This window comes from Syngnathus acus, chromosome 10 (assembly GCF_901709675.1).
Source record: "Syngnathus acus chromosome 10, fSynAcu1.2, whole genome shotgun sequence".
NCBI classification, from domain to species: domain Eukaryota; kingdom Metazoa; phylum Chordata; class Actinopteri; order Syngnathiformes; family Syngnathidae; genus Syngnathus; species Syngnathus acus.
The window spans coordinates 13,895,953-13,919,784 of record NC_051095.1 but is presented as its reverse complement, the minus strand read 5'-3'; the positions used below and the strand labels follow the sequence as shown (position 1 = coordinate 13,919,784).

Below are 23,832 nucleotides of genomic sequence, written 5' to 3'. Positions count from 1 at the left end.
AAATTTGCAGGGCTGAATGTGTGCTCATTTGTAGACTCAGACACTACAGGCAGTTTTACAATCATAGTGTGTGCCGAGCACAATCAATGAAGAAAAAGGAAACTTGTTTTTGTACACCCTTCTTTCTGAATGGGTCATTTCAGGCAATCAGCATCTACCATGTTCAGGGGAAATCACCTTGCATTATTTGGAGAACAAAATGAAAGGGATCATAAGTCAGAGATTTGTCCAAATGTGAAGCATCCAGTATCACAAAGACAGAGTTGGATTGTGTAGTATTGTGCTATTATTCATTAGGGGGCAAAGAATAGTCATGATTAGTAACAATATAATATAACCAATTATTAATTAACCTGTAGCAATTACTACAGACATTTTTAGAGCCTTTGTAGGACTTGCAATCAAGTTTGATAGGAAAGTTTATTTAATTCATTTTCAATTTAGTCTGATTTTCAAAAGATTATTAGCCTAGCCTAGTGAAGGTCTCTGAATACGGAAGCCTTTAAGGGAAAAAATAACTGAGGTTGGGTCGTGTACCCAACAACGTTAGCAGCATGTACAACGATTGTTGCTGTTATTTTTTAATACGTTTAATGGTTTCAATCAAAATTATTGTTCATTTGTTATGAACAACTGCTATTTTATTATTAAATGTACTAAAACATATGATTCAAGATTCAACTCTTTCAATTGCATTAATAACAATTCAGCTCTTTCAATTGCATTAATAAGAATGTCCACATAGGCCTGATCAATATTTTAGATCACATTGTGCCATATCCTCACTCATTTAAGGTCCTGGGTAAAACATTTTTGAAACGTTTGCCACACAATCAGAACGTTTAGACAAGATTGTCGAAAAAGTCTGTTGTTATACGGATCTTCAATATACATCCCAGGCTAATGGTTGACGTCATCATTAAACGGGCTTGTAATTTTAAACCCCCCCCAGTCAATTGTGAGGTTGAAAAGTAAAATGAATATATGCATTCAAACAGTGTAGTAAATTACGTTGAGCGTTACCGATTCTACTACTATCAATATAATGTGCTTTTTCAAAAGATTATTAGAGATTGGGCATAAAATGTTGGAATACAGTACTAAAATAAAAGCATGAGTGGTGATAAAAGCACAAACACAACATTTGTTTTCAAAAAAGTCAATTTCCATTCCCCAAGTGTATCTAAAACTCCTAATATAATTGCCAAAGTTTGTATGTTATTAGTAACATTCATGTTAAAAACTGTTTCGGGAAGCACACGTGGTCAGTACATTTCTGCAGAATGAGAGGAAACAGACACAAAAGATGAGAAGGAATTAAAAAACCCACCGATGGTTCTGTACCACACATGCAGTTTGTTTCTCAATGCCCTTTGATTTCAGTCATCACAACAGCAGAATCAGTTTTATAAGGGAAAACCTTGCATCTTTCCAAAGATGCCAAGGAGCTCATAACCAATCTCTACTGTTCAATTTGTGCAGAGCTGCAGAAAAAGAGAAGCGCCTGTCTGGTCTAAATCATTTATATCAGAGGGGAAGCTGTGAAAAAGAAAACCAGTTACTGATAGCAGTTGGCACGCTCGCAAATAAAGATAAGAATGCACTTACTGTGCTTTTACTCCTTCGGAAAGAACTCGTGCATACAAGCTATCTGCATTATCTAATCCATAATCATGAGATAATACTCTCGGCAGGCCAATTTTACAACCCCTTAATGTTGTCAAACTAAAGCATTGGAGCAAGACTGATGAGAATGTGAGTCTGACTGACCTGCAGACACGGTTGACAAGGCATAGGAAGGCTCCCAGGGGCAGGATGGAGATGAGGAACCAGGGAAAGACGATACCAACCATTGCCAGGCAGAACAGCACCAGAGTGAGGTTCTGCAGCAGCATCTCAGCTTGCATGGTCAGACGCACATCAACTTTAAGGAGAAAACATCAGCAGCGTAAGACAAAAAGAAGAAACTACAAAGTCAACTCGAAGCTCGTAAACTAATAATAATAATAATAATCTTTACTTAAATTTGGTTCTACAGTAAAGTGTGATAGCAGGATATCTCAGCTACAGTAATCTCATGCTATAATTGCGCTTCACAAACTGCAAGGTCAATGAATTTGCATTTTTTACTAGTAGGTACTTAAATAACATTTTAACGAATTGAATATAACTTACCACTGCTAGTTAGAACAAATCGAATCCATACATGCCAGTAGCCTCAAATGACACTGTTACTGTAACAACAGTGGCCAATACTTTATGTTACAGCCAGGCTACTCTAGCTAGCTGTGTCCAAATTCACAGGCTGGGTCCTCCTAGGGACGCATTTTCGGCCGCATGATGTCACTTCTGGTGTAACAATGTCAGAGTGCTTTTGCTTACGAAACATAATGCACCTCAGTCAGCTTGACTTTGCTCATAAATGTGGCTAACTATGCTCTATCCAGTGAGAGGATGACAAGAGTGTAGGAAATGATATAATCTATCTGTTCTCACCCTCATCCATGTCCTTGGAGAATCTGGTCAGTATGCGGCCCAGAGGCGTGGTGTCAAAAAAGCGCATGGGGCTGCGGAGGAGTCGGTGGAACAGATTGTCGTGGAGCACGGAAGCCGCCTTCACTGTGCACTGTCAACATAAACACGGCGTTAGAACACGAGAGGCGATACGTGGAACCGTACAGCTGCGAGAAACAGTTGCAGCTTGGAAAAACACAGTTAGTCACGTTCAACACACACAGCATGGGTCGATAAAGATTCATGCTTTTAATATTTGCAGTTGTGTGTGGTTCTATGCTGTCAAATCCTCATCTGTAATGACTTACGTTGACGCTAGCATAAAGGTCGTGACCTTTAAATCGGATGGCACTTCACAGTTTGTTGAGAAATGACGTGGCAGTGGAGAAACAGATTAATTCTATTAATAGCGTATTCAACACTCCCAAGGTTGTCATTGCAGCTCAGGGTATGGGGGGGAAAATAATCACAGGAACCTCTTTGAAAACGGAGAAATTTCAAGTGCTCTACATTAACATGGCAACTTAACCTCTTGCAAGGCAGGGGCAGCGAGTTAGCTAGTAAAAGCAAAAAGCACACACCAAGGTGCACCTGCTGACACATCAATGGCAGACATTCTGAAGCTGGGAAAAATGATGGATGGATAAATGGAGTTGGCCCACAGGCATTTTTCTAATAGTACAGAGGCTGTGGAAGCCAGGACAATGCCAGCCAATTTCACAAGACTACAATTAAAACTTTACATAAGAAAAAAAAAGGTTGATCCATTTTTCAAAGAAATACGCTAAATGTACTGAGCGCACATTGGTATAGTTGGACATTTTAATTTCAAGACAATTATTGCAGTTAAGGTATGGTGCGCTTATCTTACTTGGGTCGTGTATGGACAAATTGGGACAAAACAACACATACATTGATGCAATTAATACAGACACACACAGACAGCAAACATTTTGTTTGTGCCATAAAATTTTTATTTATCAACAAAGCAGTTGCACTACAAAGGAATTTAATGACTTTTAATTTATTGTTGAGTTTGTTCACCTTGATTGCTGTCAGTAGGTACTAATAAAAAAGCTGCACCGTCTTGATATTTCTTTCTTTTTTTTTTTTTTTGTCTTTGATTTCACTGAAACCATAGTAATATCAATACCGTACCATTACCGAGATGTATCTCGCAAAAATATTGAGATATGATTTTTTTGGTCGTAACGCACAACCCCAGTGATAAATTTGGTTCCTTGCCTTTTAAAGGCCTCAAGCTTGTTGGTTGTGGTTTGAGGATGAGAGAAGGTTGCCTGTGAGGAAAGCACCGCGGGGGTCTTACCTTCACAAACACCAGGCCTCGAATGGTTTTGAGAAACAAAGCGGTGCCCATGGAGATGATGTAAACGGTCGAATAGAACTGAATGTGAGGGTTGAGCCTCATGCTGTCCTTCACCAACGTCTCATTTGCTGAGATTAATGAAGCGTTCTGGGGGGGAGGCATATGGTGCAAGAAGTTAATAAGGTGGAGTCAATTAAAAAATGAAGAACAAAACTTTTTGGGGTCCCATGTTGTTACATTTCACCCTAATTAATGGAGGAAAGCACTCTTAAAAACAAAACAAATGTTTTCATTTGTGGGTACATTTCTCAAAAGGCGCCATCTGCTTTACAGCACATCTTCTTGCTCGCCGCTTGCGCTTGTTTTTAATTATGCATACTGTGCAGTTTACTATGTTTATTTTTTTAATCACCCACCTTCAGAATAATGCTTATAGGCCTATCTTGGCATTCTGACTCAACAGCATTGTTTTAATTTTGCTTGTTAAAGAGACAGCGATTATTAAAGGACTAAGAACAACTTTTTCACCAGCAGAAATTGGAACGTTAATAACCAATGTTAAAAACACGTTTCGTGACTTCAAGAATGCATAATAACTTCCAAAGTATCGAGTCAAATTTGCAGAATTGCACAAATGCGGTCAATGAATTGTGTGCTCATTACCAGCAGCCTCTGGCGTCTCCAGTCACTTCCTGATTTGTTCCTTTTGTATTATTATAATATACTATTCATACACCTTTGAGAAGTGCACTAAGTTGGTTGTGGTACAATAAAAAAAATAAAAAAAAAGAATAGAGTAAAAGAGCAAAGATCCAGGCTCACCCCGCTGCCTTGCCTAATCCAATGACTCAGCCACCAGTTGCTGAAGGCGATGCTGCCGGTGGTGCTAAGAAAGAAGATGATGTTGAGAATGAAAATCACTGGACCTCCTGCTGCTCTGATGTAGGTGCCGTACACGGCAAAAGAAACAGCGCCGGAACCCTTCTCTTCAGCTTTCATTAGTTGGTCTAAAAAGAGAGAGAAAACAAAACAAAACAAAACAAAAAAAAACAGCTGATTAGACACAATAAATGCATCATGTGAATGAAGAAGATTTCGAGCCTTCAAGCATCCAAGTCTATCACCTTTTTGGCCCGGTGGCTTTTGGTGGACCTCAGTTATTTCCTCAACATGGCAAACGTTTACTGCAGTCACCTTATGCTGTTTGTTTTTAAAATTTTCTCTCACCAGACTCTATGGAAATAAGAACAACAAAGTAATAAGGCAAGTGACAACTGTACATGGCGGCTGTGACACAAGCAACCTTTGGCTGGTTTTAACAGAGATTTCAGTGACGGGATTTTCAGCAGCCCTCTAGTAATTCAATGGGGCCAATTATAAAGGAGGACCTGGTTTGGGTTGTATAAACATTTCCAAGCTATTGGCTGTTTTCCTTTATGAGATTATGAATTATTCAGATTGCAGTGTTATTTTGTAGCAGGAGTGAAGGTGCCTTATTGAAAAGAAGCTCTTTTTGCTGCCCCTGGCCTTACCTCCTGTTGCATACTGCTGAACAGAGAAGCGTAGTCACGCTCCTTGGCCATTAACTGAGCATGAGTGCCGTGCTCGGCTATCTGCCCGTCCTTCATGAGGATAATATCATCGCATTCTGGCAGGTACTGAAAAACGGAAAAATGGAAATGTAGCATTGATTCGGATGATTAAAGTCATCCCCAAGGTAAAACTGCAACAAAGTGCCAGCGGTATTTCAATTAAATTTGGTTTGGAATCATTCCCGTGCAGGTTGCCTCTTCCTCACCTGCAGCTGGTGGGTCACAAAGAGCACAGTCTTGCCTTTGGCCGCTGCCAGTATTGCCTTTTTGAAGATGTGAGCACCCACGCACGCATCTACAGCGCTGAGAGGGTCATCCAGGAGGAGTATGGGGCGCTCGCTGTAGAGCGCCCGGGCCAGGTTCACTCTTTGACGCTGACCCCCGCTCAGATTTGCTCCTCTTTCTCCTATCTGCAAAGAAAGAAAAGGCAATCCTCTTGATGCTGTTGCACTCAATTTTGAATCGGAACTGCTTCTTCTGACTTTTGGGGGGAATTTAATTTTGCGGAACAAAAGGCAGCAGACAGAAAAGGGACTTAGTAATACCTCTGTCATGTCTCCATAAGGCAGCTCTGCAAGATCTGGGAGGAGGCAGCATGCCTCCAAAACAGCATCATATCTGAAGAGGAATCAACAAAGTTAAAATTGTGATCACTTTGACAGTCTGGTGCTTACGCACGTAATCATAACTTACTTGTTTTGCTCAAACTCCTTCCCAAAGAGGATGTTTTCTTTCAGGGAGTCATTGAGGATCCAAGCTTGTTGGGACACAAAAGCGAAGCCTCCACTGGCCGCGACATTTCCTTCTAAAAGGGTCATCTGTGACGCACGTTGCAGATCATCGAATAAAAAGCTTGAAGGACTACTTGCTCTAGATACAATTCCGGCATTCGGCTCATACTTGTCCCAGTAGTGCTGTGAGAAGAGAACTCTTTCCACTTCCAACACCACCACAGATCCCGACCAATGAACCCTAGACACCCAACAGGAACAACATTGGTGACACAAAACTTTTAAATTACAATTTGGGCTTCCCTCGATCATAAAGACATTACAATCGAAGAAAAATGATTAACGTGCCAAATTGCGCTCGGTGTTTGCAAGCTCCGGAAGTTGTGAGGGTACCCTGACTGCGCTGTGTTGCTTGTAGCTTATGGTACTTTTGAGTAGTTGAGTTTTGTTAGTTGAAGAAATAGTTTTCAAATCAATGAATAATTGTTTTTATTAAACATGAAATCAATGTAAGGCAAAATAATCATGATTAGTATTCTTTTCTAATAATCGCCAAGGCCCAGTACGAACGCAACACTGTAGCAGCCACTCTCGGTCTCTTGGGATAGAGCCAACGTAATAACAAAAGACAGTATAAAGGTTCGACAGTAAAAATATTTACACTGTACACATGTTTACGGTTTCCTACGTCTGTATGCTGAAACTAAGCGTTGAACAGTTTTCCCTCACTGTGCCACAAAACCATGGCGTCAAGTTTTTAAGGTGTTTTTTGGCATACCGTTACACGCCAGGGGCAGTTTGGTTTCAGCGTTACAACTGCCCCCCCAGAGGGCAACCATATCAATGATGTGGCCTATAGTGAAAATGAGTTTGACACGAAATGAAGACATCTCTTTGAAGGTGGTTCTCATACCCTCTTAATACGCAGGTCAATACGGTACAGCGTCTTGTGTAGTGGTGGCCGGATGCTTTTCGTGGAGGAGATAGTACTTTGTGGACTTTCCTGCTCCATGTTGGTGAGGAGACTCAGGGCGTTGAGGTTCTCCTTGTGTTCTTTGCTGTCATCCGTGGCGATGTAGAGGCTGAGCCTCTCCCGCCGCAGCATACGTTTCATCCCCCCACACTGCTTCTTGGGGGGTGGGTTAGGCTTGGTTGCCGGGGTTCGCGCTTTTTCCCACGCTAGTGTGGCGTCCTGGAATTCCACCACATTGCAAGGGTCTTGCATTTTGATCAACACAGCTTGTCGGGTCTCCATCGTAAAAAGTCTCTGTGGAGACAGTAGAGCTTAGATGACTTATGATCCATATGCAGGAAATTTTTCTTCATCAATCATCCGTCTAATATGGAGATTTCAAGAGGATTGTGAATAGGTTGAGGTAAAGCTGGTGTTATCAATAGGGGGCTGATTTATTTAAGACCTCAAAAAGCAGCTAAATTGCATGTTGACTCAGGTCCAAAAATATTTTAGAGCAAGTATCATCTAAACAAAATATTTGCCAATCAAAGTACCGCCATCATGACCACAATTAACTGGCATAATAGGCTCAGTGTTCGTCAAAAACAAGGATTTGGCTCTTTTAATAACAAAAGGTATACTAAATATTTAGTAACTGTAAATGTATGAAACATTTTATCGTGATTACATACTAACTATACATCCATCCATTTTCTAAAAAGCCCTTATCATGGTTGCTACTCAGCTGGAGCACTGGCGGCACTAGGATTTTTTCCTTGGGGGTGGCTCAGGGGGGACCGCAAAAAATTGAACAACCCCACCCCCTAAAAAAAAAGAAATACCCAGATGTCTTGCTTCTGTGTTTCTACCCCCCCCAGTTGCCTCACTAGCTCTGAGCTGTAGCCTATCTTTTGTGTGAGAGGGGTACACCTAGGATTGGTTACCACCCAATCACAGGGCTCATATAGACAAAAAAACCTTCAAATTCACATTCGTACCTACGTATGGGCACTTAATTTTGAGTACACCCCAACATGCATGTTTTGTGAATATGTGACGAAGCACAATGAGAAATACGCTACAAGGGAAGAAGAGATTCAAACCCTGAACCTCAAAGTGGCGAGGCAGGAATGTGCTAAATTCTGGATTCAAAGATTACTAAGTTTACAAGTTCCATTCTATTTTCAACACCAACAGGCACACTGTGTCTTCATCATGAAACTGCCGATAAACAGAATGTCCTCTTGGTGCTTTTGCTTACTTAACCCTTGCTGTCTGAGTGAAAATATGTGCCACTAACATGTGACTTTTGCAAAATATTTGTTAACACAGGTATGGTGGGGGACTGGTTGTAAGTGGGAGTTTCTAGGGGGGCGCTTTAAATACAAATTGGAAATTCACGAGTAGTTCTCACCTGGAATCTCTTCACTGCCACAGCGCCCTCTGACAGGGACCTGACTGCCAGGGGCGTGACCTTCAGGGCGAAGGTCATGGAGTTGAAAACGGTAACCACAGTGAATGCCTATGTGTGGAAAAATCAGTTATTCTCTTGATCCTCTCCTGAGGCAAGCTCATGTCATCACTAACAGTTACTACATCTCTGGAAACAACTCTCTTTAGTTTGTGCATGTGTATCTAATTGGTGAGTGTATGAGACTTATTAATATGGTCCTTGTGTGTGAATACCTCTGCTGCAGTAAGGTCATAGCCCAGGGCCATGTGCAGGGTGAACGTGCACACGCTGGCTATCACCACAACGATAGGAGCCACACCAACTGTGAGGCTCTGGATGAGACCAGCTTTTTCCAGTATCCCCCTCTCCTCTAACCTCACCTCTGTTGACAAGACAGACAGGAACGTTTTAGGCCATCAAGCCATGAATCCATTTTCTATACTTTTATCATGTTCAGGGTCGTGGGGGTGCGGGAGCCTGAAACCTGCTAAAGGTGAACTACACCCTGGACTGGTCAACTGTCACTCAAAGGGTATCCAGACAATAATAATCAGCACCATCACAGAACTCAGCTCAATTTGCCATTATTGAAGTCAATGCGAATGAACCACTACACTATCAGTGACTAAGTTTAAGGCAAGTTCAAACTGAAAGGATACATATACTTTTTTTCCTCCATAATTTCAAACAGTTCCCACTTATCTTAACCACACTCGGTAGTACCACAAACATAAAGAATTATTGCACCCCTTTCACCCCCGCCCCCCCATTCTTTTTTTTGGGAGGGACAGCCTTCTCTCATGCAAGCTTAGAATGTAAATTTAATATTCAATTGGATGATAAAAGTCCCCCGGGTAAAACGAAACAAAGGGCCATATGGTCCCATTCTGTTGCTTAATTCACTTTGGTTTGGAATCATTCCCGTGCAGGTTGCCCCTTACTTACCTGCAGCTGCTGGGTCATAGAGCAGTCTCAGTTGTCACATGCATAATACACTGCTGTTGCCAATGGTGAGTGCAGATTTCCTTAACACAATGACTACGGGCAAATGTGATCACTCACAAAGACAGTATGGATTGTATTTTCCCTTGTGGAGTTAGCATTTCATCAGCAAGGCCCTGAATTACACTTTTTTAATTCGTGTGTGGATTTGCATGTGCGGCGCATGCAGTGGACACATTGCCAAAACAAATACCCCCTCGACCCCTACTGCGTCGACAATTTTACTGAGCAATCAAGTATATGCTGCTCATCAAAAGCTAACATTGTTAGGTTACGTTATCTGTGCAACCAACAACTCTCTCTCCATATCCTTTGCAAACACAACTGTCTTTCAAGCAGTCTTTCAAGTTCCGTTTGAAAGTGAGTGGGCTTGAGAGTGGTTATTATCTATAAAGATTTAGGTATGTATCTGTAGACACACTGCTGGACACATGAGTAGACCAAAATAGACATGTCATTTCAAAGGTCCCTCAAAAAAATCCTGTCAAGTCTAAATCAATTATTTCTGTCCTGCTTCTGCTCGGTCTATATATCCAAAAGTCACAATAGCTTATTTCCTTAAATGTGCTTTTCCAGCATCACCAAACACAAGGTGATCTTCATGACTTCATGACACTTTAACCCTGTGGACTAAGGTATCTTGTAAATCTGATTAATCATAATTCGAACCAGTAATTACAGGACAGTGCTAAAACAAGCCCCAAAAGGCTAATTGAGAATAGCACTTAAATGGGGAGAATGATCCTTATCAACAACCTACAGCAAAGGTCCTGGTGAGAAAAGGCCGTCACTAATTCATGCGCAAGTAGAGCGGCCTCGACAGTCATTCTCTGTATCGTAAGGCTCAAAACACCTTGCAAATTAACCTTGGGGCCAAGGGATTCAAATTGGCCTTTCGGATAGCGGGCAGCACAGGGAGATGACTTAACCGAGCTAATGAAAATGGATTTATGGTTGGGATTATTTTACCAGTCCATTTAAGAGCATATGACTTTCTTTTCCAAGTGGTAAATTTACGTTAGTCGGGACCTTCAGGGACAGCTCCTAAAATGAGTTGACGCCAAGCCTCATTAGCATGCAACTGCATGACTTTGCGTTCTGGCCACAAGCTGGAAATCATTGGTGTACCATGACAGGGAACTCACTGTGAATGTTCTGCGCGAAGGCATCTTCCCAACAATACATCTTGATGAACTTCATGCTGCTCAGGATCTCGTTCATCAGCCTCACGCGCTGGTCAGTTACCACCACACACCTTTTGCGGAAATATGCTGTCAGCCTTGACGCGAGCATCTGTCCAGACGGGAAGAGAGCGTGGGGCAACAATGACAAGAAAAATAAGAAATGGGAGAGGAAATGAAAGCAGACACAATCACATTAGGCTGCATTGCAGGCCCTCCAACAGGGCCTGGACGGATGAATGGCTTTTACATCAATACCAATGTTAGCTGAGTCTGAGTGCAATTGGGAAAGTAGCTACAGATTGATTGCAATATTTGTTACAGTTCGATGCACAGGATAAAACGAGATGGTTTCTACAAAGCAAACTATTTAGAAATGGGATGATAACTTCAACCCACCATAGCGGGATAGAAGATGATGAAAATGGCTGATCCAATTAAAGCGGTGGGACCTAAGAAGTAAATGGTGTAGGTCAGACCAAGGATGCCCACCAGGGGCCCCCCAGCCAGCAGGCAGCCCACAGAGACAGCCTCATAGAGACGCTGGCCATCACTGGAGCAGATGTTGATTAGCTGGAAAAGGAACACAGTGGAACATTAAAACCAACAATACCCAAGACCGTCATTGTTGACAGAAAGCAGACTACACTTTAGACGAGCTAAAACCAGGTCCAATTTGTGGCACAGGTGGTGTGACAGGATTTGGGTGGATTTCATCTAGATTCTGCGCTCTGCTGTGATGTGTGGTGGATGCCATTGTATTTCTTTCTTTTTCAAAAACTCCTGATCATTATAGAAATCAATTCATTGAATGCATTATTACTATTATAAATAAATAAATAAAATAAATTATTAAAAGCATCTTCAATCTATTTTTAAAAGCACCCACTTGACTGCTGCAAAACTAATGTGTCTGTGGGGTGCATGCCCACTTTGCAGGGCCAGCTTTACATCATCTGCAGTAAAGAAACTAAGAAAAAAAAAAAGTTCTGTCACCCTCCTCTATGTACCTGTTTAACAATTTTATACTGCCATGAGATTATTGCGTTTCTTTTACTTATCTGCTTCTTGTCAAAAGCAAAACACTAAAGTTTTTTTATGTATTGACATTAGACACACTTGTGTGAAAACATTGCCTGATTAATATGGGATTTATTTGGGCCTCCTTGCATTCGTGCAGAAGACTAGTACAGCTCTTGCCAAAGTGCAACGTAATATTCGAAAATAAGTTTTTCCATATTCCCAAATGCCAGTGTTATGTGAGGGCTCTTCTAAGGTTTAGACACCTCTCTGTTCTCACAGGCAATGAAACTTAATAAGAGTAGAAATTAAATCTGCCTCAATCATCTTTCCTGTGGTGCTCTGCTGAGAGGTATAATTCAGTGATTCCACCTTACCTCCCCGGGACTAATGTCTTTGGTGCTGCGTAGGCGGAGGATCCTGTTGAAGGCGAACGTGAGAGCCGCCCCGCGGAGGCGAGCTGCTGTGCGATAGTTGACGGCCCACATGAGCGCCAGAGACCAGGAGCGCATCAGTTCCATAGCGAAGATCCCGGCAACCAAGCAGAGGCCGTATTTCACGCAACGTTCGGAGCTCTGGGAATATTCCAGTAGGGCTCGAACCAGTAGTGCCTGGGAAACAGGAATGGAGAAGGTAAGATAATAGTCCCAGAGAATACAATAGAAGTTACATAGTCAAGGATGTGTGAACACTATCAGACATTATCACCTGATATGAAAATGGTTTTAATAAATGATATTATTCTCAGCAAAATGTAATGACTAATAAACTAATGGGGAATACATTCAGAAAAATCTTGTCAGCATGTGTACAAAAACAGACAAATGAGTCATTGATTTAAAACTAAAAACCCAAGGCTATTAGTTGAGTGGGCCAAAAACCACAGTTTACAAATTACATGTGACGTAAATAAGATTATATTATTGCATTTTTGAAACACAGTAGAGACTGATATCTATGTTAGCTTCAGGGCTATTTCATTGTCTACTTGTGTGACCTAATGACATGCTGGAGGTCAAGTACACCTTGTCATGCATGTGGAAGGGAAAATAATGGCATGAGCAAAGCATGGCTGAGGATCTGAGGAAATAGAGGTTGTCACTTCAAAATCTAGAGCTCCGTAAAATGGAATAGTTGAGGGGGAGAAAAGACCAACTTGAGGAGCCAAAAAAGAACCCGGAAGGCTCGCCCGATCAGCAGAGTGTCAAGGGAGAAGCGGATTCGGGAGGTACTCACAGGCCCGACAAAGCCTGCCACCATTGTGAGAAGGAGGGCAAAGATGGCCACCAGCATTCGGGTTTGGCAGAATCTCATAAAGACTCTCGTCAGGGACGCCCCTTCACGCCCTCGTGTTTTTAGCTCGTCGTGCCACAGCGATTCAAGCCTGGAACACACAGAATAATCACACACAGTTAGTAGTTATTTTTACCATCAATGATCAATGGCACAGCCACTCCATGCTCTTACAGCAGAAACAGTTTTCCAATATGTATCATGGAAATTGGTGGCTCCGATGTTCAAGCAGCTTTACTTAGTAGCAGTATATTTTTATCCAGTCACCATCAGTAATATATTCTACAATACAAAGACAATAACTGTCATATACTGAGTGGTGACACATGTGGAACAGGCTGAAAATCAAAAGCTGGCCAATTTTTATGTCAATGTTTTTTTTCTAGCATACCGATTGGCAATTGGTCCGGATTAAATGTTTTCACCGTGGTTCTTAGTTTGCCTTCTCCTGTTTTAATCTTATCCCTTTTAGTTTCCAGAAATTAAGTTATGTTTTGCTTAAAGAAATGTGAACTTTCTTGCCAGCGAGCACAGTAGGGAGCAAACCTGGGTTAACTTTAATGGCAATCACACAAGAAAAATACCAGCAATTAGACTGCAATTAACATCAGGTTAATACACACGTAATAATCAGACTTGCATGAATGATGTAGCATGTAATTAAGATTTTGAAAGAACGTATTAAAGACGTGTCTAATGCACTCGTATTGCCGTATAATGCTCTGTAAAAATGTGTGGAATATCATGTTGGCCAGGTTACTAATGACTCTTCTCAAGCAGCAACTGCCAGGCCGCCGCAGAGAGTAATTTACGCCCTAACGACTTTATTAAAAACCAATCAAAAGCAGAGAACATTAAACCAAGATGACTCTTCTGTAGCCTGATAATTACTACTTGATGTCAAAAAACACTAGCGGTGTCAGTAGCCGCATGGCACCCAATGTATTGATTTTAGCCTGAGGAATGCAATTTGAATTAAAAAATGATAAAGAATAAGAAACCACTTCCTGGAGTAAAATGCAGCTTTACAAGTTTGAAACTACATCCATATTTGTAAGCGCCACACTGAAGAAATGACTTTCTTCAACGGATTAGTGGCTACTACTCTTCGCAGCAGATTAGCAGGATAGGAAGCCTTATGTCAAGAGACTTCAGTTCAGCGATACCCGAGATGTGTGTTGTTTCTCCTTTTTTGTGAGGCCACCACAGCAAAATCCACCCGTTTTTATCCATCTCATTAGCGGACATTTTGCCACTTGCTGTCAACTGAAAAGGACATCACAGTTGCTCAGTTACCGATCAATCACGCGTCACATGTTGTCTGATTTTTGTCGTTAGTCTGTTTTCTGAGTTTGGTTATGTGGTGTTTGCAAGCTGAGCCGAGATTGGTCGTGACCTGAGCCCTGAGCAACTGTGATGTCATTTTCAGTTGACTGCAAATGGCAAAATGGCTGCCCCCAAACGCAATATTAATTGGAATGCCGTCATTGCCCTGTTTAGACTAGTGGGGCTGCATAGAACATAATTGTAAAGACAAGTTTGGGGATGACTTCACCTTTAAAACATTGTGCAGAATAGTTAATACTGATAAAGGCATTGTGACCTCAAAATGAACGAGCGGTGGCATCTAATTTGTTCACAACTGTGGTTGGCTATCTATACTACTATTATTGCCCTTTGATGTAAATTGTTAATACTCCTGATTACAATACTCTGAACGGCACATACTGGGATCCACTCAGGGATGATTGGAAAGAAACGTTCCCAGCAGTCGACAGCCAAGCTGCTGTTTTGAGAGGCGCTTTGGCTCAGACATGGCATTGAAGATTCGCACCTCACTGGGCACCGGCAAGTGTCAACTCTCCCAGGGTGAGTTTTTTCCCTTCTCCACCATCTCGCCATCGTCTCTGCTGTGCATCTGAGTTGCGTAACTGTTCCTACTATGGCAACACACACTAAATCCCTGCTTGCTGCAGCGCTCCGGCATACCATCATCGGCCAACCCTGACAATGTGAGCTCAGTGCTGGTTAGGTGTTAAACTCACCGCACACCACATTAAGTACGCGACATTGAAAATTCTGCCCTTACAGAGATAATAATGCTTTGTTTTGGATGACTACATTTATATTTACAATATGGCATAAAATAAAATGGTTGCATGTTAAAAATGATGACCATTTTCTGCAGATGGTGTAAATTACTTTATAGAAATAAGAAAATACTATGAGTGCATTATAATTAGTGTCAAGTGAAACTGGAATTCAAAACAAAATTAAAGGAAACGGCAAGAACCGGCTGTAACAAGTCGGATGAGCTGGAGCCTGTTCCAGCTGACTTGGGGCGAGAAGCGTGGTACACTAGAAACAGACATCTTGAAGTTTGCCAGAAAATGAAAAAAATTGTGGGGCAACCACAGGAATGTATTTAACCTAGGGATGCACCGAAAATTCGGCCACCGAAAATTTTCGGCCGAAAATGACCCAAAAGTGCATTTTCGGTTTTTGGCCGAAAGACCTAAATCACCGAAACAACACGGCCGAAACTTGTGATGACGTGAGCAAACAGCGCAGCCAGCACGCGGGAAAACGGGATAAGAGCCAGCATGTCTGCGGTGTGGACTGATTTCACTATCTCAGAGAAAGACCCACGGATAGCGATTTGCAAAACATGCAATGCTGAAATTTCAAGAGGGGTGCATCTGCAAAAAGTTTCTCCACGTCGGGTTTAATTCATTACCTGAAATCCAAACATCCCGACCGCCATTCTGAATATGAGAAGAAGGTGACACAGAAAAGGAAACTGACACCGAGCACGCCCACTCCGTCTGTGGCAAACGTTTTTGAAAAGGCAAGAAAGTTCTCCAGTGATTCTGCCAAGAGAACATATTTAATTTTACAGTCTTTCAGCAGGCCAGTCAGTTATAAGCCACCCAAGTCTGCCGGTAACTCTATCGCTAATCTGTAATCGTTGTTATTCTTAGGCTGCCCGCCATGCCGAGAACAACCCGTGCCAGAGATATACGTAACTGGATGTCCATCGATTAAAAGTCGCGGTGTCAAACGAAGCACGCAGAGTACAAACAGGCATGGACAAGAGTGTGAATCTTTCCACAGCAAATTCCCTCAAGCTGGCTTTGCACCCTCTCTGTCTCTCTCTCTGTCTCTCTCTCTGTCTCTCTCTCTCTCTCACTCTCACTCACACTAGTGTCAATGTTTGACCAGCACTAACGTCGCCTTCATCTCACTCACAGGTACGGCTGAGAGAGCACAAGAGCGCTTGCTCCAATATTTGTTGAAAGATGAGGGGAAATAAAATAAAAAATAATCCAGCTGAGATATGAGTGTGAGAGACAAGAGGCCTGGTGTGGATGGCCTCTTCATCGCAGCACTGATACACTGGGAATGGAAACTAAATAATTTCCGCCTTAGTCTTCCCATAACAATTTAGAATTGAATTCTACTCGTAAATGGCAACTCGTTATGCCATTCCGGATTTTATTCTGGTGCTCTCTTAAAGCAGCTTTGCTTAATGTTGATCCCAATCAGCTCTGCCACGGAATGCAATCTTGTTAGAGAAGCCCTTTGTTTGTACGAATGACTACACAATAACTACTCAGCAACTTTACTGGGGGTTGGGAAGTGGCTCCATTGCGTGGCAAAATACTATTTTACTTCTTTTGTATCTGAATGACATGAGTCGATTCTTGAACAAACTCTGTGTGGCTTGCCATCTACAGGCTGGCAAACATAGTATGTCAATACCGTTGTTACTTTCAGGATGGATTTTATAATTCGAGGGACAGCATGCAAACTCCACACAGGATGGCCTGAGGCGGGGTTCAAACCCAGAACCTCCCAACTGTGAGGCAAACATGATAAGCACAACTTCGCCTTGGTGCGTCAGAATATCAATCATTATATAATTGTTGGCGCATATAATTGTGTGACTTTTCTTCTGCGAGTCGTCTGAGTTTACCTGTGGATCCTTTCCACCATCACACTCTTGTGTCAGCATTTCACATTGGGCCACGCACTGAGCTCACCTTTGGCAGTTGATTTCAGAGGCTTCATGGCAGGACAGCCCCCACACGTCATTTATGGACAAGCTGGACGTCTTGTAGGCTCTCACGACCAGCGGCGAGAGCCAGTGCAGCGTCATGAAAGAGAAGAACCCGGCGTTGTCCACCGGGTGCTGGTGTCTGAAAGACAGAACCAATGGCGTGTGGTGGCTAAGACGACCACAAGGTTGCGTGGAACACACAAAAGCGTTATGTTGGAAAACGGGCTTGGGGTGGGGTGGTAGTCGGGGGCTTGACCTATCTTGGCGTTTGAAGAACGCAATTGAGTAGAGGCAAGGTGAATCTTGCCCGCAATGTTTGAGCAATAATTTCTTAACTCTTCACCAAAGAGCTGCTCACGGCTTGTTTATCACTTAGCATACAGCACTCAAACGCGCACAGCTGTATGCTACTCGGGGATAAGATTCCATTTGTTATCGCCGCTTCCTGCGCTATGCTAACGGCCAGAAGGCAAGCAAGCACGTTTCTAGTTTATGTGTGCTTAAAAGATAATCTGTCTGTATTTGTGCCATTAACTTGCACCCTGTAGCACTACTGTAACATATTCAGCACTATCTTTTTGTTTGCATTTAGCCAGCAGGAACATCCAAAGTCAAAAGTGTGACATCAGCTCATTTTACGGTTCGAGAAGATTAGCTCCACAAGTGTGTTTTGCTTTTTCTTTGGCTTCTTGTGACGCTACACAGGGTATCAGTAATTTTAGTAATCTTCCAACAGTGAGTAGTTTTACATTATTTTAGTGTCAAATCAGGATTATAATGGTCTTGCTTTTGTTGGGGGTTTCTTTGTTGATTCTTTCAAAAATGCTTCATTGTAGTTTAGTTTTGAATAGTTTGAGTAATTTGGTTATTTTAGTTTTTAAAAGCCCTTTAAAACTCTTTACCAACAATGTTATTTTGAATGTTTCTGTTATTTTGTTAATTTTTGGGATATCGGTTTTTAAAGTCCTTTTTTAAGTCTCTTTACCGACAATGTTTTTTTAATACATTTCTGTTATTTTGTTCATTTTTGGTATATTAACCTATAGTGTTTATAACTGCTTTTTACATTGATATGACTGTTCATATAACCTAATATTTGCCCATGTTTGAACAAAAAGGTTTTACAATGGTAAATGCGAGTGAGGTGTCGGTTATCAGCGAATGTCTTCAGCTTTTTTTTTGTGTGGAATATTTTCCAGATGGGCTGCTATCGTGCGTGACATCTCGTAAGACCATATCGCCCGAGATGTCATCGCACCTCACAATCCCTTAGTTTAGTGACTATCACAAGATCAACACGGTGTTTTATGCTTTTGTGGATTCATTCTTACACTTTCCCCAAATATGTTCATAAGAGCGATAAGAACGCAAGAAGAAAGATCTACACTAGAGGTGCATTTTCATTAACCTTAATGTCGTTTTTTTTAATGCTTTTAGGTTCCCCTTGTTTCCACACCATGACGAGTACTTAGAGACTAATACAATAAAATGCCATCTTTTACTTTTGTGTTATCCTGAAGGGTTTCAGTAGCTGTATGCTTTTCCGGTAGCGGCCGCGTTTTTTCGGCCCTCTCTCCACAACCACCTCTGCTTCCTCCTCCTCTTCCTCGGGCTGGAGGGAGGCCATGGACAGGCCGTCCATCCGCCCAGCTGCTTCTAAGGCGTCGGGAAACATGGCGGACCCTATGGAAATGGGAAGGACAGCAACATGATGAAGACAATTTCTAAGTTTCTGCATGTTACTCTTTTTGGGCAATTTGCTGTTCATTTTGTTTAAACATAAATTAGCATGTTGTGATTGCCAGTATTCATGTGACTTTCTGGCATTCGGGCTTGCATAATCATGCAAATAATTATCCGAAAATCAAAACCGCTGAGGCAGATTTTCTCGTAGTCTAAAGAGCTAATTATTGCGAACACTACCGAAAGCACTGAGCAGTGCGGAATAAACCAGGACTTTACTTCAGTTCGCAGACATTTTTTGCTCACGTTCACATTTTAGAAATAGAAGAGAATTTCACGGGTTCTGCTTTTCCTTTGAGCCTCGAGACGTGTTGTGCTGAGTCAGGATCGAGACTTTGAGGAATCACCTTGGTCAAGGGTCACGATGGCTCATTGGCGCGCAACTTAAGCGCTTATCTATTTAAAGCCGTCTTCAGCTCTTGGGTGGACATCTGAGCTTCTTGTGTAACGGCTGGGGAATCTTTTCCTCAAATGAGGGTGGCGGGTTATTTTAAGTTTGTTGTTTGTTTCAAGTACATTGATCGATTTTATTGCTGAGCTATTGGTTGATTGATTTCAACTCATTTGTAAAGTACAATAATTTTGTATTTTTTTTTTAATGATACCTATAGTTCAAACTGGTTCCTTGCTGACATGCATTGCTTACACTAACAACATGGGAGTGAACAGAGAGAATTAGCGTATTTTTAAAAACTGCGTTGTCAAATTTTAACCCCCCTTGTCTATACTATTTTACAAAAAGAGACTTGCAAGTTCACTTCTCACTAAGAAAAAGACAACATTAACTGAATAATTTTCACATTGTTTTTTGTTTTACCAGAAAGGATCCTGTTGGAAGGCAATCGTGGTATCAATCACGCGAAGACATAGTTTCCATTTCCATGTTGCAAAAGTGGCGCTTTATCAACATGTTGGAAACTTTTGACCCAAGGAACTGCTTCCAAGCTGCAATGCCCTGGTCGCTTTGCCTCGCCAAGGATTCAGTATGATAAAATAGATTCTTGAAAATGTTAAATGTTTAATGGCTAAAGATTGTGCTTACATCATTTGGTGTCGGGAGGAATAAAGCAAATCCCAGAAGGGGCATAAAAAAAAAAAAAAAAAAAAAAAACAGAGGCAAGCCTCAATTTTAATATTGTCCTTATTGTTAATTGTTTTGACAAGTGAAGAGGAAAAATAAAATCAGAAGTTAGATTTTTGTGAGAAAAAGATTTTAGACCATAATACTCAATACAAAGGTTTTTTTTTTTTTTTACATACCGTATTTTCCGCCCTAAAAGGCGCACCGGGTTATAAGGCGCACCTTCAATGAACGGCCCATTTTAAAACTTTGTCCATATATAAGGCGCACCGGATTATAAGGCGCATAAAATAGAAGCTATACTGCATCAAACTGAGGTTGACTAGGGTTGCGGTATGCATCCACTAGCCAATAACCAACGAGCCCTCTGTAAACAATCGCGTTTCTCAAACGATCTCCTATAAAATGATCAGAACTGACTAAAGTTCGATCTAACGCATTGGTACTACTTACCTATGTTTCCCTTCCATATCGATCCGTAGATTTACTCGAAACATTAACAGAGCAGCCTATTTTGACATGAAATAGCCTGGTACGTATAGCAGCTATCGCAATAGCATTAGCCATCCGCAAAGTCTCACGAGCCTCAGCTCGCAATCTCCCATGAGCCTCAGCAAAGTGTAAACAATCGCGTTTCTCAAACGATCTCCTATAAAATGATCGGAACTGACTAAAGTTCGATCTAACGCATTGGTACTACTTACCTATGTTTCCCTTCCATATCGATCCGTAGATTTACTCGAAACATTAACAGAGCAGCCTATTTTGACATGAAATAGCCTCGCGGGTACAACAGCTATTCGGTGACGCCCCCTGACTACAGTTGCCGTAATGCTGGGAAGCGATGCGACCTTGTAATTTACTAGTCGTACTAAAACGTACTGAAACATTTTGGCAGAGCACTGTGTACAACCAGTATGGATCAACAAATTCATCAGTTGATCCATATATAAGGCGCACTGGCCTATAAGGCGCACTGTCGGCTTTTGAGAAAATTTTAGGTTTTTAGGTGCGCCTTTTAGGGCGGAAAATACGGTACAACAAACTTCCAATTGCAGTGCACGTGTGAACAGTGCGATTGGAGCTTCGGGAAGAACACCTTATATTTTCCATGTTGACCACAGTCATATGAACAGTTTTTCAATGTCTATCTTCAAAACGCCCTGTCTATTTTCAAAAGGCCATTCATTGCAGTCGAGATAGCCTGAAGAAAAAAAGCAAGGCCCCTCGCTCGCCTGACGAAAAGCGCAGATAAATTCATGCTGCGCCGAGATAACAACAAATGCTCAGCTCAGTAAATGACATGGACCTTGTAAACAAATGTTTTGGACACTGTCAAAGTACAGAACTTACAAAACGTACTGCATGCATTTTTTCCCGGGCATTCTGACTTCCTCCCACAATGCAACAACATGTTAGTTTCAATGAGGAGTCAGTGATTCCCAACTTGTCTGCAGGCACAAAAATTAATGTGATTCCAATGCTGTTTTTGCTTGGTGGCATACAGTGACATTTTTCTAATGTAAAATATGTGCCATGGCTCAATAAAGGTTTAAAAACTTTACAAATTGTCCATTGGTGTAATGTGAGTGTGAATGTCTGTTTCTTGCTCATAATGCACTCTGGAATTAACTAATAAGAATCTTGCCCTAAGTCAAGAGAAAATGCAGTGCACCTATGATGCATTTGGGAAGGAAAATGCATCATCGGGTAAGAAAAAGGTTACTGACACAAAACTTTACCAGCATGATTTTGTAATCAGTAATTTTGTGTTTTTAACAAACTGAGCAGTTTGTGTCATTTTTGGTAGAAATAAATGTCCAATTTGTTAGTTTACAACAGGAGTCTCACATTGACCTTGTCCCACAATGAAGGAGCTTGTATTCTAAGACTGTTTTGTCACAATTAGTCACGAAAACAAAGTGAAAATATCAACAGACTTACGTGAATGTTGGGCTGGCTGGGGTCACAATTCTCAGATGTTGTGTTTACGCACATCCAATGCGAATGAGAATGACCATGTTTGCTAGTTTACTAGCTTTTTGCTCAGAGACGCGAGGGGAGCACACTGAAACTCATCTTCCGGCTCGCTGAAGGTGCAGGCAGAGAAAGAGGTTGCGGCGTCTGATGCGGGAGGATGGAAGAGCGGCCTGGAAAACATTATCAACTTATCCGCCCGTCTCACGTGGATACAGTACGTGCCACTTCCTTCCGAAGCTCCGTTTCACCGACTATCGGAGCTCCGCTGGGAGAGGAATTCCCGACATCACGCCGACGTCACAGAGTGTCAGCCAATTGGTGACGGCTTTCAACGTCACGCGAATGAGGAAGTGCAAGCGGGACACAAAGAGGGCGGAGTCGCGACAAGGGGCTACGTAATCACCAGCGTGAGGGGAAGGGAGGGCGCCGGGTCAAAATGCGATTTGATTTGTTTCCTACCGCCTCGTGCTTTTGTGAAGCAGCCATAGAGAATAAATGTTGAAGAAATACACTCCACAATGGCAGAAACTGTGCACTGACAGAGAAGAATGAGCTCTGCAAACATACAAACATTCAAATTTTAGCAGTAACCACAATAAACTAAACATGCAAGGAGCACTAGAAACACACACACTACCAATAACATCCATCCATCCATCCATCCATCCATCCATCCATCCAGAGGCGTAGCCAGGAATTTTTCCAGTAGGGGCGCACGCCCACAGGAAAAAAAATCGAACATCACCCACGCCGTTCGCTGATCGCTAAAACAACATCCGGGACCGGGAGGCAAACGGTGAATGGATAACATCGCGCACATAGAATAGCGCAAGCACATTCGCGCAAGACCGAAAGAAAAAAACGGCATGAAAATGAAGAATCGAAAAAGCTTGATTTTTTTCAACCGGGGCGCAGGGAGTCCTAACCGGGGCGCCGCCCCGGCTCGCCCCGGCTCGCCCCGGCTTGGCTACGCCTCTGCATCCATCCATCCATCCATCCATCCATCCATCCATCCATCCATCCATCCATCCATCCATCCATCCATCCATCCATCCATCCATCCATCCATCCATCCATCCATTTTCTTAACTGCTTGCCCTCACGGAGGGTTGCCGGTGTGCTGGAGCCTCTCCCAGCCGCAGGGCACACATAGGCTAACGCAACCATTCACACTCACACCTACGGGAAATTTGGAGTGTTCAGTCGGCCTACCAATGGCTACCATGCATGGATTTGGAATTTGAAACCGGAGTACCCGGAGAAAACCCACGCAAGCACGGGGAGAACGTGCAAACCACACAGGAAGGCCGGAGCCGGAATCAAACCCACCACCTCTGCACTGTGAGGCGTAATATGAATTTGTCCACCAATGTCACCATGTTTGGTTTGTTCATTTTCCCCTACCTCAGCATTTCTTGTTTTTGTACCACCAGTGGATCAGCTCAGAGAAAATCAGCAGGCTCGGGACAAGATCGATTTCCAAGGTTTTGTGAACTCACTAATACGGCGAGAATTCAGCTTGCATGCAATGTTATAAAAATGAAAGGGCAGAAGCGAACCCCACATGATACCATTATGTGCAACTCTAACATTTGTAGTGTAAGCATTAAAGCAGTTTTTACAGTTATGAAACTTGTTTTGAGCATTTTCTCTCATAGCACAAATCAAATAACAATCACCATGAGTACAATAAAAACACACTTTGCACATAATACAAATAAGTGCAACGAGTGAAAAAAAATAATAAATAAAATAATAATATAATAAAATGCTGGTTTGACTTTACACCACTGAAAAAAAAGTCCCAATTCAATGGGAGAGCAACTTTGTATTATTTTCTCTGTAAATGTATTTACAAGATTAACATATATAGCCTGTTTAGAAAATAGCCCACGATTCA

General features: G+C 42.0%; 1 protein-coding gene across 1 annotated transcript in view; it reads right to left on the bottom strand.

Annotated features, from left to right (window-relative positions):
• wu:fb13g09 (multidrug resistance-associated protein 5) overlaps positions 1-22,231 on the bottom strand; it is a 30,277-nt gene extending 8,046 nt beyond the window's left edge. The window contains exons 1-20 of the mRNA XM_037261902.1: positions 21,897-22,231; positions 18,631-18,811; positions 17,112-17,267; positions 13,012-13,159; positions 12,153-12,386; positions 11,155-11,328; positions 10,720-10,867; positions 8,806-8,954; positions 8,534-8,641; positions 7,078-7,431; positions 6,334-6,405; positions 6,127-6,251; positions 5,979-6,051; positions 5,640-5,843; positions 5,374-5,499; positions 4,966-5,074; positions 4,664-4,848; positions 3,842-3,988; positions 2,497-2,626; positions 1,771-1,924 (exon numbers count right to left, since the gene is read on the bottom strand). Of these exons, the coding sequence (XP_037117797.1) occupies positions 1,771-1,924; positions 2,497-2,626; positions 3,842-3,988; positions 4,664-4,848; positions 4,966-5,074; positions 5,374-5,499; positions 5,640-5,843; positions 5,979-6,051; positions 6,127-6,251; positions 6,334-6,405; positions 7,078-7,431; positions 8,534-8,641; positions 8,806-8,954; positions 10,720-10,867; positions 11,155-11,328; positions 12,153-12,386; positions 13,012-13,159; positions 17,112-17,267; positions 18,631-18,803 (2,969 nt within the window). The 5' untranslated portion in view covers positions 18,804-18,811; positions 21,897-22,231. The remainder of the gene's footprint in view (positions 1-1,770; positions 1,925-2,496; positions 2,627-3,841; positions 3,989-4,663; positions 4,849-4,965; positions 5,075-5,373; positions 5,500-5,639; positions 5,844-5,978; positions 6,052-6,126; positions 6,252-6,333; positions 6,406-7,077; positions 7,432-8,533; positions 8,642-8,805; positions 8,955-10,719; positions 10,868-11,154; positions 11,329-12,152; positions 12,387-13,011; positions 13,160-17,111; positions 17,268-18,630; positions 18,812-21,896) is intronic.
• Positions 22,232-23,832: the final 1,601 nt, after the last annotated feature.